Below are 16,971 nucleotides of genomic sequence, written 5' to 3' on the forward strand. Positions count from 1 at the left end.
TTAAAAAACACAGATATAGAAATCACTTTTAATCTCTTGGGATCAAAAGGACCTTTAAGAAAGGTATTTAAGGCTTCTCACAATGACCCATTTGGATTCATTCATAAGATAGTCCCTTTGTGTATGTACATTTAATTCCTGATAACATTGGTGGGGCACAAACCTATGTGGCCTGGCATGCCCTCCTAATGGTTTACTTGAGACAAAGAGACCATGGGAAGCGCAGGAAAAAATGACATCCAAGATTTGCTAATCTCCATCTAATCTATTTTCCAAGAGGCAACTCAGTCTTCTCTGCTGAGAAGGAGGTCAAGAGGCAAAAAAAAGCAGTCAGGTCATTTCTGCATAATTCAGCATATATTGTTCTGTGATGTCTCTTTTTGTACCTCCTTATGTCTCTTTGTCCTCTTTCAAGAGCATCTTTTTGTTCCTCACTCAGCAGATTATCTCATCTTTTGTTTAATTTGTTTTCCCACTCTTAGAGAATGAAGATGCCTGAGATTGAGTCTCAAATTATTCTTCTGGTTGTTGACCTTTAAAATTAGGGCTTATTGCAGTGACTGGCACTTGCACTGCCAGTATGATAAGTTGATGATAGATATGATTAACACCTGCATGGGCCAAACCTTACTTTTAAACACACAGAAAGTAAAGCCCAAGGTTCAAAATACTAGCTGTTGTGTTTTTAACGACATTTACTGATCACTGGTGTTCACTAACTGTCTAATAAGAAAGTTTCACTAGCATGTGGCTTCATGCCTCAGCTGAAGGAAGTTTAAATGGGGCAGGAAGGCAGCTACTGAAGATGTGGTCATGTTTTGACATGCAAGAGGTAGCAATGCAACATTGCGGCTGGATGGGCTGCTTGTGACTTTGAAAAAGTCTACAGTGAACTTGATATATTTTTTCCCTTATGCTTCAAATTCATATGATTTGCTGATGTTATCGCAGCAAGTGTGTGAAAATCGAGACATTTGTTTAGACTTGTTCCTGTTTGACCAGCATTCCACCAAATATTCACCCAGAAGTGGATATATTTTTTCCCTTATGCTTCAAATTCATATGATTTGCTGATGTTATCGCAGCAAGTGTGTGAAAATCGAGACATTTGTTTAGACTTGTTCCTGTTTGACCAGCATTCCACCAAATATTCACCCAGAAGTGGATACATCTGTTTGATCATGGATATGCGTCAGTCAGCAGTAGACCTACGTCATAGTCAGGGTTCAGGGGAAGGACATGTACTGCATCACCACATAAATAAATCTAGATATTTATATATTAAAACAAGTTAAAGCCAACCTAAACATGAGTTCTGCATATGATTGCAGTTGCAGAGGTTGGGTGAGAGGTGACTTGCTGTAACATTTCTCATTTTGTACTTACTTAAGGTGGGATGTTGGAGACTAAGTTTACCTCTAAAACAATCAAAAATATGTCACGAGAAAAACAAAACCACCTCGGTGCCAAGCTGTTGCTCCACTTCCCCTGAATTACAGTGATCTGTTTGAAGTTGTGGCACAGTCACTGTTTGTTTTGATGTTAAGTTTGTGGCTGTGCCATTGTGACCGGGCATGAGGGGCTGAGCCTGGAGAGGAAGGGGGGTGGGGGGCACAGTGAGTCCAGCAGAACAACCGTCATTCTGCATGAGACGTTATGGATGCAGACAAAAATCAAAATCTCAATATTAAATCGACTTCCAAACGACTACAGCTAGTTCGCATCCCTACCAAGGAGGCAACACAAATACGATTTAAAATGTGGAGGAGGGGTATCTGGTTGGGCTTTGCAAATGAGATCTAAGCACAAATGATGAGTCATGAGGCTGCTCAGAGTGCTCTGTCTTCTTCTCCTTGGATTCAGTGTCATATTGTCTTTACTCCTTTTTGCTCCGGCTTGTTACTTTTCACACTTAGTCAATTGAGTAAAGCATTTTGTCTCAGTGCATCACTCTCAATTGTTATAATGGACACATTAAAATGCTTTTTGCTGCTGTTATGCAGTTTAGCTCAGTGTGTTAGAGGTTACCGTGTTAGAGGTTAAATTCCTACTGTGGCCAGCTGTGCATAAAAAACAAACTTTTAAGGAATAGTCAGACATTTTGGAAAACATGATTATTCGCTTTCCGATTGAGATGAAAAGATCAATACCAGTTTCACAAGCCTGCCACTGGCCAACTACATCTACCCCCTTCTACTATCTTCCAATACTACAGAGAGGCGATGTCCCTCCTTTTCTGGATTCCCCACTTTGACCTTATTTTGAAAAAAAAAACATGTGCGTAAGTCACAACTGTATGAACTGTATCATGAATTACACAAATGTCTGTAAATTTCAAAGATAATTTTGCAAGTCAAGAAAGTTGCAGTTTGTATTATGTTTGTCTTAGTAACATTTACCTTTATGTAAAACTGCCCAATTAACTACATCTCGGTACATCCTGGGCTTTGCCCTGCCCAAGACGTTTTTCCCTGGTTTAATGAAATACAAACAAGCCAGAAGATACTTTTGTTTTGCCTCTCATCCAAGAGGCTTCTTCAGTGCTGACTGACTGGCAGGGAATCCCAGCTATTTAACCTCTTTCAAACCATGTGTCCTTCCTGTCTAAAACATGTACATTGTTGTCATTGACAGAGTCTTCACCGGAGGAGTTGGCTCTCCCCACGATATATATCTGTGCATTCCTCAATAACTACTGTGACCCGGATGACTGAGAATCTGCACAGATACGTAGTAAAAGTAAAACTACTGATTTTTTTTAACACAAAAAAGCAAGACTGTACCTGTAACAAGAGAAAATGTAATTTGTTAATTCCACCCCTGAGTTTAACCTGCAGGGTTAAACTATAGTCACATAGGCCTATAGACTAGCATCTGTTGCTGCCTTGGAAGAAACAACTTCCTGATCTGATCCCATCTGTCAAGCTGTCGCTAACAGCCAGAGAAAATTATTCTCACCTCTGCCAAGAGCCTGAGAGGAGAGTGTGTGAGTATATTGTATGGCTGATAGACAAGCTACACAAATGTGGGATTTATGTTACTCATTAATGGAAATATTTCAAGTTTGAGGACTATCTTCAACAAGGATGTTACTAAAAACAGGCTTCTTACAACCAGAGTCATCTTGTATTTGGGCCATTACAGTTGTGAGCTTTAGTGGTGATGGTAGGGAGATTTTGTTAACTTTGGACAGAGCTAGGCTAGCCATTTTCCCTGTTTTCAGTCTTTATGCTAAGCTAAGCAGCTTCTGGCTGTAGCTTGATATTTACCGAACAGTCATTAGTGGCAATCTTTTCATCTAACCCTCAACAAGAAAGTGAATAAGTATAGATCCCAAAATGTTGTATCCACTCTTCTACAGTGAAGATGTGTAAATTTCAGCAGAGCACAGCCAGGAGACACGATTTATTAAATATTGAGTAAGAGACAGTGCAACCTCTAGGCTACAGCTTCATTTTAGCCCAGGACTATTCTGTCAGCACTCCTGGGGAAAGACCCCAGATTCTGCACGTGAAAGCACAATGTTTGATTGCAAAATAGGTGTATGTGCGTGCGTGCGTGCGTGCGTGCGTGCGTGCGTGTGCATCTGTCGGAGTTTGTGCATTTGTCATTTGGGGTCAGTGACTGGGAAAGTTACTGGGTGAGGCTCTTCCCATCCTTCTTGATCCAAGGGAATAGTTTTGTATACATTTCTGTATCTACTTTAATAAAATGAATGTAAAGAAACCACCCATACTCTTGAAGATTGTGTGTCTGTGTGTGTGTGTGTGTGTGTGTGTGTGTGTGTGTGTTGAGTTTCTCCCTCATTTGATGGTTAAATGCTTCTAATTTGGTAATCTTGTTCTCATTCTCATGATACCACTACTGACTGATTGCACGTTCTCTCTTGTCTCCAGCATCTATTTATGCTAATAACTCTTTGTGTGCTTTGTCAGTTGTCAATAAACCTAAAGATGAGGGTCTTTAAACACAGGACAGCAGAGATTGTTGGTTATGAGACAACCTCACTGACATTTTCCAGAAGGCTTTCACGTTGACAAGGGTCTTTGACCAGGTTGTGCTGAGACATAGCTTCCAACCAGCCCACAGGTGCCGGTCAGTCCAAACCTTGTCCTAATCAAGTCACCTCTGCTTTCTTGATTTATTGACCCTTTTCCTCATCATCTCCTCTCATCAATGCAAAATGTATTAGTGTATTGCACATGTTTCTTTATCACCCGTGACCTTTTTTTTTGGAATCATCGATTGTGTTTCAACACAGACTTTCAGGGGAATGCAGAAATTTGCAAAAACAACTCTTAAGTTTAATACAAAATAATAAAACCAGTGCTTGAGAGAAATGTAACAACCTTGCATTTGCACATACACTACAGCATGATACAGAATGTGATATACAGGTGTCAAGGGACATATTTTGCTCTAAGACTAAGTGATCTCCCATATGCAAATTCTTGCTTGCAAACAAGTCTTGTGTTTATTGATATGATGGACCGATAACTGCCTATCAGCCTCATTCAGCCCTTTGATAAACAGAATGAACCTCAGAGAAGTGGAAACACGATAATTCGTAATGGTTTGGATTGGTTTGTCTTTATTGTGCCAATGTGCTTTGCAAACAGTAGTCAACGCAACAAATGCACCACTAATAAAAAACAAATACATATAATAGACATACAGTAGATGGCATCATAATAAAGTTGCAAAGAGCTATAAAAAAGTCCACCAGTCCTTTTTTTAAAGTGTGTATGCAATGGCAACTCACTTTTGGCAAGCTTTAACAATCTTTCCCAGCTTATTTTTGTTAACAATGCTGAGGTTGCTGAATCAACAAATCATTTGGGTTTTAATGAAATGTGTTCCTAGTTATTTTTTGTGACCTTCCAAAATATATTAACTTATTATTTAAGGCATTTCAAAAAAAACCATCTCTTAGGAAATTAAAACTAACGTGAAAGTGAAGTGCAATGGATCAATGTTACACAAATAACATTTCTAGGTATTAAGTGTAAAGACATCTTATTAAAGTTAATGATCAAACACTTTATAGAACACCACAGAGCTTCTAAGATTACATGGTGAGAGTTATCTTGCCATAGGGCTGCAACAAACGAGATGGTTATCACACACAAAGAGTAAATGATCATTGTTTGGAACTATAGTGAGTAAATTAACATAATGCAACTCCCCCCACTGACCTGTCCAGTGCACCAGCTGGAAGAAATTCTGCTCTGGTATTCTCTGAGGTGATACAGAGATGCTTCCAGCCACTCATTTGTCTTGATTCTCTATACTCGTTGGCTTGGCATCTCCCATTTTGCCATTTGTTTTCATTATCCATTGCCTACTCCACAGGAATGGTGCGGCATTGAAAAGTGGAATAAATACACCGTGATCTACTGTCTTGTCACTTTCTGTTTGGGTTCGTTTTCACTCCCTTGCACACACCACCGGTTGCACCGCCATCAATTTATGTTCAGCAGGCCGCAGCGCTTTGTTATGCTACCTGAGTGTCCAAGACAACATGTTCCTCAAAATCAGATGGCAAAGCTACAGGTTTCCATGAAATCTATCATCCTTATTAGTGCCACCATTAGTGACTGATTAGAGAGTCAATTGGATATTCCATGGATCTATGGGTTCAACTTGTGGCCAGTTGTGCCTCAGACTGTGAAGCTTACAATCATGTTGAAGTGAGAAGAATCCTTTGTAGATGCTAATCTCAATTAGTTATATATCCTGCAACATATCTGATTTACAATTAAAATGTTCATGCTTACCAGTTCCTTGTTTAATTATTTAAATCACATTTAAGGTCTATTTTTATCTGTTTGAGTTTCATAGTAGAGTAAAAAGTAGAGGGGGTGAGGAAAATGGCAGTGAGGTTATAGCAGTACATAACATTTACAATGAAACTTGATGTATGCAGTGCTCACAGTGCATCACAATCTGTAAGTCCAAAGAACATTGGTCTATTTCACTCTTTCCTTCAAATTACAGTTACAACAATACACTGAGCAAAACCTGAAGTTCTTTTGTTACATAACAGAAACCTGTTTAAAAAGGTTACTTTACATTTAAAGCCCCTCATAGAAGGTTACTGTATTTGTTACTAATTTGACCTCTCCCTCAAACACACACACACACACACACACACACACACACAGTGGGCGCATGTTGCAAAATCCATTCACAAGGAATTCACTCAGATCTGACAATGACAATGCGCACTGACAGGTCTCTGAGTCTTGCGAGTGCGCGTGTGAAAGAAAGAGCAAGCAAGACAGAGCGAGATGGGGGACTAACGACAGGAAAGCAGAGAGATAGTCAACGTTTTAAAAACGCCCAAGATGCACCCACTTTTACTGAAAGTAATTTAGGCGAAGGCGAACAGCATAGATTATCGCGTGCACGGAGTACCTGCTCACTCTGAGGGGGGCTGGACATGATGGGAGGCGTCTCCAGCTTAAAGGAGAGTTTATCACAGACGATTATTATTGGGTTGGTTGAATATTGGGTTGAAACACAGGTCGATTTACTGGGTCGGTTAGACTACCAGTTAGCGGTGAATGCATAAAACACGACGGAATATGCTCGTTTATTTAAAAGTGCCTATAATGGAAACATGAAGTCGGGTTTGGAATGAAATCGGACAATAGAAACGCCGCGTAACTGAGAGAGTACGCCTACAACGACGAGGGACTGGTGCGTCTTGGCACCGGGGGGAAACACCAAACTTCACTGACAAGCTGAGCATCAATTTAGGATGATTAAAGAACGGCAAACTAAGACTGGGCATGTTTCCGTGGACTAACGTCTATAATGTAAATTTATTATCATCAATTTAAGATACAGAATACGGGTTGGAAAGCGTCCGTGTTGTGCTCATTTTGCTCTCTCCAACCGTGCCAATGCTGGAATGGCTTGGGGCTCTGTGCATTGTGATCCTGGTGGTCTTCATCTGGCCAGGCTCCAAATATTTTGCCACCGACAGCCACCCGAACGCTTTGCTTCAAGGACTGGGAATGTCACAACAGGCAACGAAGGACAAGACCGGGAGGTGCGTCCCAGACCGTGAGTGGAGCGATGGTGCCCAGACGGCCAGTGTGGGTGCGGGGACCGGCGAGGAAGCACGCACCGTGGCGCTAATCTGCAAACCGTCCGCGCTGGCCAACTATCTCCTGAAACACTGCATGACTTTCAGTAATTTCTCGCCGTGTGTGGGATGGACGTGGCGGGCCAGCGCCTTCCTCCAGAGCGTGTACGAGGTGTGCTGGCAGTACGACAGCCCGGTCCAGTTTGTGCGGGACAACCTGCAGCTGAGCGACGATGGGTTGGTGGCCTTGGACTGGGCAGTGCCATCATACCAGAAGCGACGCAGGACTTCCAGTCACTCCACCAGTCCCATTCTGCTCATCATCCCAAACTCTTTTGGGAAGATCACTAGAAACGTTTTAAAGGTAACCTGTCCGTTCTTGAATAAAAATCCTAAGAAGATAGCACTTGAATGTACATAGATGAATCATGTTCATGCAGAAACACAACTGCCAGTCATACAAAAGATCAAGATAGTGAGCAAGTTTAATAATAAAAAGTCTAAAATGTTAACTTGTCATTCAGCTGAACAAAACAGGGTACCCCAGCCTTAATACCAAAGAGATCTACTTCAAATATTCCACAAACCCGATAATCCCTATTAAAGGTTAGACAGCCGTTTCTGTAATGTCTGCAGACACTAATACCGTTTCTGAATCACTACATAGTTACAGAAATCCATTTATTATCTAAGGCATTGACAAAGGAAGCCTTTAGATGCATTTTAAGTAGTATCATGAACTTTGTAGCAGCTCTGTGTCTCTAATCTATGTTACAGCATGAGTCAACATGATGAAAATCACAGCAGCAGCATGAGAGTGCATTGTGTCCTATTATTCACTGTCTATGCCAACAGCAGCATTTCTACACTTCAAATAAGTGGAAGTGAGTGTTTTCACAGCTGAAATACACAGAGTAATACTAAACAACAACAGAGCAAATTGTTTTAAAATTCAGAGAAAATAAACAATGTGGGGCTAGACTCCACCAGGGAGGTTAGTGTAGAGTACCAGTATGCATAAAAAGAGGAAATTGCATATTATGAATAAACAACCACAAACCACTCAAATTTACTCACAACAAGCTAAGGTAACTCCCCTAGGCTAGCAGTGTCTTTGTTTAAAAACTAAAGGAAACAGAAGGGCATTAATCTACAAAGGTAACCCGTACAAGAAACATTTTACATAACATATGCAATGTAAAAGAAAATAATATACCTTGCTAGACTGGAAGTGTCCCCTCTCCCAGTCAAAAACATGCAGGTGACTGGAATCTATATTTATAAAGAACCACTTTAATATTGTATTAAAGGATTCAAACTTATTTAAAAATATCTTGGTTCTGCTTGAGCATACCTTGTTTCTTGGCTGATGTGCCTAAGCAGTCACTCCGAATTATTATCCCTCACCAAACATGAAATCAAATCTTTAATGCTATGAGCTAAAATAACCATTTCATGGTTCTACAGTTTCACCATTCAAGAAAATTATGCATTCAAAAAAATTTAAAACTCAAATCAAACACCAAACAAAGGCTGGACTCTGCTCTCTTAGGTGTGTCTCTCAGTGCAAGAAGAAAGGCCCAGGTGTGCTTGCCTGGGTCCTAGTGCTAGACCGTCTGTTACCATCCCTTCCACACATGCACAGACCAATACAATTTGCATAAAGTAATTCAACTAGTCAAAAGACAAGTCAGACTTTCAATAATTTAAAAGAGATGAGGGAAGATGCCAGTTCAAATCAATACTAGGTTTGAAGAAAAAAGCAGTAAAAAAAGTAGATGTCGAGGCAGCACCGGTCTTTCAACTGCTTTTTCAATACACTGACTGAGGTAATTGAGTGAGGGATTACAAAGCATCATTTGACCTCAGGGGCCTGGGGAAGTGCAGCGCTGCTCCACATGAATGCCTGTTGGCTCTTGCACTACTCTGGGCACCTGGCATCGTGCTAGCTCATTTCATTTTATACCATTAGCTCTGTGTGCAAATCCATCACGGACTTACTGTCAGCCCCATGTCAGGCATAACAACTCTGCAGGAACTGAACACTAACAAAACCAAATGTGTTTGACATTCATCTAGAGGGGATGACTTCTTATGTTGATCTAAAAAAAATGATGAAGTAGACAGAAGAGGGGAGAAGTAGTGGGAAGAAACAATGGTGAGATAAAAATAGAAGGATACAGGGGTGTCAAAACATTTGAACCCATTTAGACATTTTGTGGGGGGGGGGGGGGGGGGGGGGGGGGGGGGGGGGGGGGGTTATTTGTGATGCTGTCAGCCAGCTACACTTGGGAGGGCGGGAAGCTGAGGCACCACAAGGGATATACACCAATTAAGATAGCTCCTGTCAGTAGTGAGATTCACAGTGTGTGTGTGTGTGTGTGTGCGCACACGCCCGCCCATGTGCCAGACAGGGAGATAAAAAGAGCTCGTGTTTGCACATCCACACTCACATGGATCTATATCGGTGACACAGAGAAGAAATAGATTGTGGGCTTGTGGTTCCTGTCTCGTTCTCTTTTACACAGCACATTTCAGGAACTCATGAATTTATGAATGAGCCATCTCCCATTAAATCATTCATATTTTTACCCTCAGTTTGTCTTTTGCTCCTTTGTTTCATTTAGTCTGGCGTGATCCACCTATAGGATGGCGCATTGATGCAAAAGCTAACAGTAGTCATAGACAGACTTTTTAGTGCCTTCATATATGGGCAAGAGTTTGAAATGTGTTCATCCTAAAACATACAAAATACAAGTACTGTATATCTTGTATTTTTTGAATGAACAGATTCATTCTTTCAGGCAGACAGTCCAGCAGTTAATTGGTTAGTTAAATCAGTGTGCATTGAATTAAGTTACTTGTAGGATTACACATTTAACAAAAATACATTTCTATTGGTATCAATATTTCCATCTCTCTAAGGTGATTAGCTTAGCATAAAATCAAGGTTAAGTTAAGGTTAAGTTAAGCTAAGCGGGTGCTGCAGTAGCTTCATATTTACAGTAAGATAATGAGAGTGGTATTGATCTTCTCTTCACTCCCTTTCTCGGCAAGAAAGCGAAGAAACATATTTCATATATTATACCTGTCCCTTTAAACCAGCGCTGCATTTATCTAAACTCTCAAGTACAAGCAAGACTACGTAGAACGCTCCCCCTCTTTAAACTAATAAAATGTAAAGACACGTAGGAATAAGCCCCAGATTCAGTGGCCTGTGATAACTGTTTAGAGCTGTGTGTTGAAAGGCCATAAATGTTCTTGGGAGCAGACATCCAGCTTTTGCAGCCGTCTTGCCTCATAAGTTTTTACACGCGTCACACTTTCCTGACAGAGCAGATAGATTTGGGAGCGGTTTTACCATAATTTTGTGACCTAGATACAGTACATTAACAAATGTTTTATTCAGTGTCCTTTTTGGCACTCATTTCTCTTACATCAAGTGTTATTCATTCCTTATAGATATAAGGAATTATATAATGTGGTCATTATGTGTAATTTACCCTTCAGCACTTAAATAATTGTTTTTCAGACCATTCTTTTAACTTTCTCACTGCTGAGAGAGCAACTTTGGAATTTTCCAAATCCAAATGGGAGAGGATAATAGCTTAGTACTTGGGCAGTTAAAATGGGAACGTTTTACCATTAACAGTCACGATTAGATCAGTGAGGCAGGTAATAGTAGCAGTAATATTTCATCATACGCAGTCTTGGAAATTTTTCAATCACAGAAACATTACCAGCAGTACAAAACGTTGGGCCCAATACAGGTATAGGGCATAGAAGTACCAATATATATGTCTTTATTCAACTGAGCTGCAACAAGGGAGTTTCAATAGAAGGCCTAAATGCAGGCCATATTAAAGGAGGGATGGGGTGAATTGTACAGTTAATACAATAATCAAATCAACAATAAATCAACAAAAATGTTATGAAAGCTTGTGGTACAGGAGCTAGCTTAAAAATAGTTTGGGACTTCAGTTCTTGATATTTTTACTGTGACATTATCTTCACTAATTAACAGCTACTCTACCCTTTGCATGCCTGTAATGCTCATCACTTTTGAGCCAGAGGGAAAACACTGTCTTGCAACTTCAAAATATATTTTTAGTCCATCATTTTGTCTGCTTTAGACTTCACAACACTCTATATCTAGGGTATCATGATTTCTTAACTCTTCTCCAGCAATGCTGCCATGTTTGACGGGGGGAGGAAAAAACAGATTTTGCTGCAATGCAAGAGATTAAAGAAGAAACAGCCTCTGCTTTATTTAGCTAGCTATAATTTGGGTTCATGCAATTAGTGCATCAGAAAACCATCAAAAGATGGCAGCCATAGCATTCATTATTTAACAAGTACGGTAACATTTAATGTGGACTTGTGTATTATTTGTTTGTTTTATTTAGCAATTTTCTCAGTTAAATTATTAGATATTTATATGTAATACTGGGTGAGCCTATACAATAGTATACAATAGTATCCTGTTGCAGGATGCATTTGAACTTAAAATTATTCCACACAATTGTCAAAAAAGGGGCTTCTCCCTTATTTTATAAAATGCATTCTCCGTCATTTGACTCACAAGAGCAAATCTATTCCCAGAACACCATAGGCCTGTTGAAGAGTATTTATGCAAACTATTGACAAGTAGACAGAGCATTGTAGCAAGATGCTTTCTTGCCTCTAAAAGGCTTTTAATCAAATAACATATTTAATTTAACCTGATTTATGTCTTTGTCATTGTTTCAGCACAGAGTGTGAGGAGAATAAATGCTGCCCCGTGTGTGTGTGTGCGTGTGTGTGTGTGTGTGTGTGTGTGTGTGTATGAGAGCTGGGATGTTGTCCAGTGAGTCTCTGCTGAAGGAATTTGTCACTGAGCTGACAATTTATCAACTCAGAACACGGTTTATTTTCAACCGTTTCTGCAATGATGCTGAGCTCTCAAAAAGTAGGAAAAGCATTGCCAGGAATTTTAAAGGCCTATATATGATCTAGGAAAAAAAGTTAATGTTTCAAAATTTTTGTAAGCAATATAAAAACTATTAGTCACATTAAGGAAGAACTCAGTGTTCCCTCCAAGCTGGTGACATCAGTTTAACAATTTATCAGATTGTCCTATGTGTATTCCTCGTCAGTCATGGGTCATTCACATCTGAACAAAAAGTAAATTTTTTAGGTTTTGGATATGATATAAAACATAAGGGCTTTGCAGTATATTTGGATTACTTTGCCTGACACCGTTAACAAAGCCTTCATTTTATTTGCCATCCTCGAGATGTGTTTAGTATTTAACGTGGAGCAGTTGATACTCATCCCTCATTGTGCCCGATAGAGTGAGAGATTCACACAGTGCGTTACTGCGTGTGTCTGACGTTGGTTCAACGCATTGTTGTGTTAATACTTGAGCAGGCAGGCACAAGCAGGACAAAATCATTTCACACTCAGTTCACCTAATTTAATCTCAGCCGCAACATTCATCATTCAGCCCCGACTCTCATATGCAGTTTAAATTGTGGAGTATCTAAATGCGTTTCTCAATATCTTTGGGAATTAAACTGAACTCCCCTCCCCACCACTCACGTGCTCCTCTTGAATCACAATGATTCAAAGCGTTATCTATTGAATGGGTTATGGAAGAGGCTAATGAGAGAGTGAATGAATGATGTTGCAGTGTATTATCTCTGCTCAGATCTTTTTTTTTTGACACTGCCTGGTCATGTATCTAGCCTAGTAAATCTTTCATGTAGACAACCAGAAAGTGGCGAAAATGCTACTGCAGTCTTTCTCAGCTGGGCAATATTTAATACAGTCATTCTGTGGCTGTTCCTCACTGGCATCTCTACAGATTTGAATGTAAATACAATTTAAATCTGACAGTTTATTTACCATAGGCCCCACTATCGTTTCTGACCACAAACGTTTTTATGAGAAACAGAGAACTGAACACTAATGTTGAGATTAATCATGAGGGGCAAGACAAATCCTCTCCTTGTGTTTCCAGACACTGAAATGGATTGATTCAATTATTCTAAAGGTAAAATTCAGAGCATTGGCTGGAACAATCTCTCATTTGTATGCCGTCTCTGCGTGGAGAGCTTTTTAATGTAATTTCTATATTTAATTGTCATTTCTGCTCTGTTCCGAATCAAAACCTTCTTGTCTTTCCAGAGTTATTTTAAGTTCATGTAGTGACACGCTCATAGGCTTAGGCTTACTAAGGTCTGATGATGTGTCATGAGTGTGTCTGTTTTTCTGTCCAACCTTTTGGATATGGATATGAGAATCTGAGTTAAATATGTTATTATATAATATGCAATTATTATTTTAGTGATAATTATTATTTAGTGAATGGAGTGATGTTTTGATAAGCTAATCTGCAGCCAAGGCTACTAGAAAAGTTGTTCATTTACTCTGCTTTGCTTCCTTAACAACATTACAGGCGCACGGCCAGTAAACCACAGTTTACTATAGACATGCTGAGAATAAATTAATTATGGCTCGTGTTAATTGAAATAATTTTCACCTTTGAATTTCTATTAAAGAAACATAAAAAAGGCATCACTCACACACTTCTCATTCAGTTGTTTAGCATTTTCTTACATTCATGTGTTAAGCCCCAATGACTCCACAGCCCAAATGTCTCATATTGCCACATTCGTATCAAAATAAACATAATAATAGCTCACTTTAGACGAAACAATGAGTAGTGATATTTCTTTCCACAGTGAAGCTCACTGAAAGGGAAGACTTCCTGCCAGAGACGTGAGATCACAGGTTTCCGTACTCAAGCCCTTTCTGCTCTTATGTGCCAGTTTTTCTTCCAGCCCAGTTCAAGGGGAGCTTCATATTGCAGGTTGAGGCTGTCTGAGCTGAGCAGCTCACTCGCTCGTAACTAATAAGATGGTGCATAATGTTAGCCTTCACCAAGGCGTCCACAGTGTCTGAGAACGGTCTCAAATGCCTGGACATTTTCTACTAATGGTCAAGTGGCACCATCCTGGCTCATGACAACCTGTAGCTAGATATCATGGGAGGTTCATGACAGAAAAGCATTGTGACTTTCACTGTAATTCTGATAATGCTTAATGGATGTTGCTGTAAAATATGGCCTCATCTGTTTTTGCATGTGCAAATATGGACTATTTGAGGTATTAATATATCAGCTGTTAGAGGTGTTAGAACTGACATAAAGTTGAAACAAACTCATAATTTATCATCATCATTACAATTTATTCCAGCTGCAATGGGCAGTTTCCAAGCATTTCCAAGTCTTGTCATTTACAATGGAAAATAATTATTCCTGTGAAATATAACCCAGCAGACATTTTAACGTTGACATGTTGATGCTAATAATCACCAAGTGAAGGTTTCTTAGGCTGTGTTTTGCCACTGATTTGGGCGACATTGTGTAGGCAGGATCTCAGGATGCATAACTCTTGTTTGCTGAGATACATGTGCAAAACTGTTTCATTATGTTGCCTAATTGTGAAGGCTATATCTGTCTTACAACAGTGTTCCTCAGCTGTCAAAAATAAGTTAAACTGTAAAAGAAAACAAATTGCGATTTAGTGGTATGACTAAATGTTTACTGTGATGAAAGTCGAACCTATTCTGTAGTATTACAGTGTACACTTTAAGTATGGTTAAACAGCACAGTGAAAGTGAGCAACACTCAATGCTGTAGTTTTACTGTGTTCTTACGCCCCTCTGCAACTGGTTATTTCTTTTTCCATATAATAAAAAGTAGCACCATGCATTTTTAGGTGTTACAACTGCAAAGACATTTAGTGGAACAAGATGGAAACTGATTTCTAAAAGGAGGCATTGTATAATTCTGTGTTATTACAACCAGGAGACCAGACCACACTAGTTCAACCACTGTGGACTATTTAGACGGACAAAAAAAGAGGATTTCTAATATAGGCATAGTGTGTGTAAAATACATTGTATATCAGCCTTTTATATGTCCCTTTTCTGTAATGGTACATAAATGGATAACCTTTCCCATCTTGTCTTTTTGTATTTAATTCAAAAGAGCTAGCATACTAAATGCAGAGTTCCCCAGCAAATCCTTCATAATGCTCCCAATCTGTAAGGATGGACATGCTTTTATTTAGTTTTTCCTCTCCCTTCTACAGTTGTGTGAGACGGCGCTGTCCCATGGCTACCTTCCGGCAGTTTTCAACCGCCGCAGCCACAACGGCACCCCGCTCACCACCCTCAAACTGCAGCAGTTCGGTGACCCTGCAGATCTGCGCGAGGCTGTGCGTTACATTCGCTACCGACAGCCTGCAGGGAGACTGTATGCAGTAAGCGAGAGCACCGGGTCCGGTCTTCTCCTGTCTTACCTGGGGGAGTGTGGATCATCCAGCTACATGACGGCGGCCGTCTGCCTGTCGCCCGTGTTCCGCTGTCAGAGCTGGTTTGAGAACGGGCTGTGCTGGCCCCTCCAGTGGGCGCTGGTGCTCTACCAGAAGATATGTCTCAGCAGGTATGGAGGAAGGGGAAACTGCTATCATAGGGGAGGGATGGTTGGGCAAAATGTTAATGATATCTGGGAACAAAATATAAATGGTGAAGAAAACAGAATACTCAAATTAACATGACTTTATAGGGTTCCAAACGATGACTGTGATTCATTTCTATTGGTTATGATAACATTGTGCTCGCCAAAGTACTTGATGAAAGCAATTAACTTGAGTACTTCTCAATAGCAATGATGGCCAGAGCTATGAAAATAACATTGTATGAAACTGGAATTTGCTTTTAATGACCATCGGTAACCTGTAAAGAAAAGGTCTTCAGTAGATTTGTGGGTGTAGATAAGCGGTGAATATAAATCCTATCCTTTTGGAACATACAGGTGCTGGTCATATAATTAGAATATCATCAAAAAGTTGATTTATTTCAGTAATTCTATTAAAAAAGTGAAACTTGGATATTATATTCATTCATTACACACAGACTGATATATTCCAAATGTTTATGTCATTTAATTGTGATGATTAAAACTAACTAATGAAAATCCCAAATTCAGTATCTCTGAAAATTAGAATATTACTTAAGACCAATACAAAAAAAGGATTTTTAGAAATGTTGGCAAACTGAAAAGTATGAACATGAAAAGTATGAGCATGTACAGCACTCAATACTTAGTTGGGGCTCCTTTTGCCTGAATTACTGCAGCAATGCAGCGTAGCATGGAGTCGATCAGTCTGTTGCACTGCTCAGGTGTTGAGAGCCCAGGTTGCTCTGATAGTGGCCTTCAGCTCTTCTGCATTGTTGGGTCTGGCGTATCGCTTCTTCCTCTTCACAATACCCCATAGATTTTCTATAGGGTTAAGGTCAGGCGAGTTTGCTGGCCAATTAAGAACAGGGATACCATGGTCCTTAAAGCAGGTACTGGTAGCTTTGGCACTGTGTGCAGGTGCCAAGTCCTGTTGGAAAATGAAATCTGCATCTCCATAAAGTTGGTCAGCAGCAGGAAGCATGAAGTGCTCTAAAACTTCCTTGTAGACGGCTGCGTTGACCTTGGACCTCAGAAAACACAGTGGACCAACACCAGCAGATGACATGGCACCCCAAACCATCACTGACTGTGGAAACTTTACGCTGGACTTCAAGCAACGTGGATTCTGTGCCTCTCCTCTCTTCCTCCAGACTCTGGGACCTTGATTTCCAAAGGAAATGCAAAATTTACTTTCATCAGAGAACATAACTTTGGACCACTCAGCAGCAGTCAAGTCCTTTTTGCCTTTGCGAGACGCTTCTGACGCTGTGTCTTGTTCAAGAGTGGCTTGACACAAGGAATGCGACAGCTGAAACCCATGTCTTGCATACGTCTGTGCGTGGTGGTTCTTGAAGCACTGACTCCAGCT

At 40.1% G+C, this 16,971-nt stretch overlaps 1 protein-coding gene across 1 annotated transcript in view; it reads left to right on the top strand.

The window, feature by feature from the left end:
* The first annotated feature begins 6,283 nt into the window (after positions 1–6,283).
* The window catches only part of abhd15a (abhydrolase domain containing 15a), a 14,054-nt gene continuing 3,366 nt past the window's right edge, over positions 6,284–16,971 (top strand). Inside the window, exons 1-2 of the mRNA XM_046073443.1 lie at positions 6,284–7,457; positions 15,232–15,584. Of these exons, the coding sequence (XP_045929399.1) occupies positions 6,909–7,457; positions 15,232–15,584 (902 nt within the window). The 5' untranslated portion in view covers positions 6,284–6,908. The remainder of the gene's footprint in view (positions 7,458–15,231; positions 15,585–16,971) is intronic.

This window comes from Micropterus dolomieu, linkage group LG17, assembly GCF_021292245.1.
Source record: "Micropterus dolomieu isolate WLL.071019.BEF.003 ecotype Adirondacks linkage group LG17, ASM2129224v1, whole genome shotgun sequence".
NCBI classification, from domain to species: Eukaryota; Metazoa; Chordata; class Actinopteri; order Centrarchiformes; family Centrarchidae; genus Micropterus; species Micropterus dolomieu.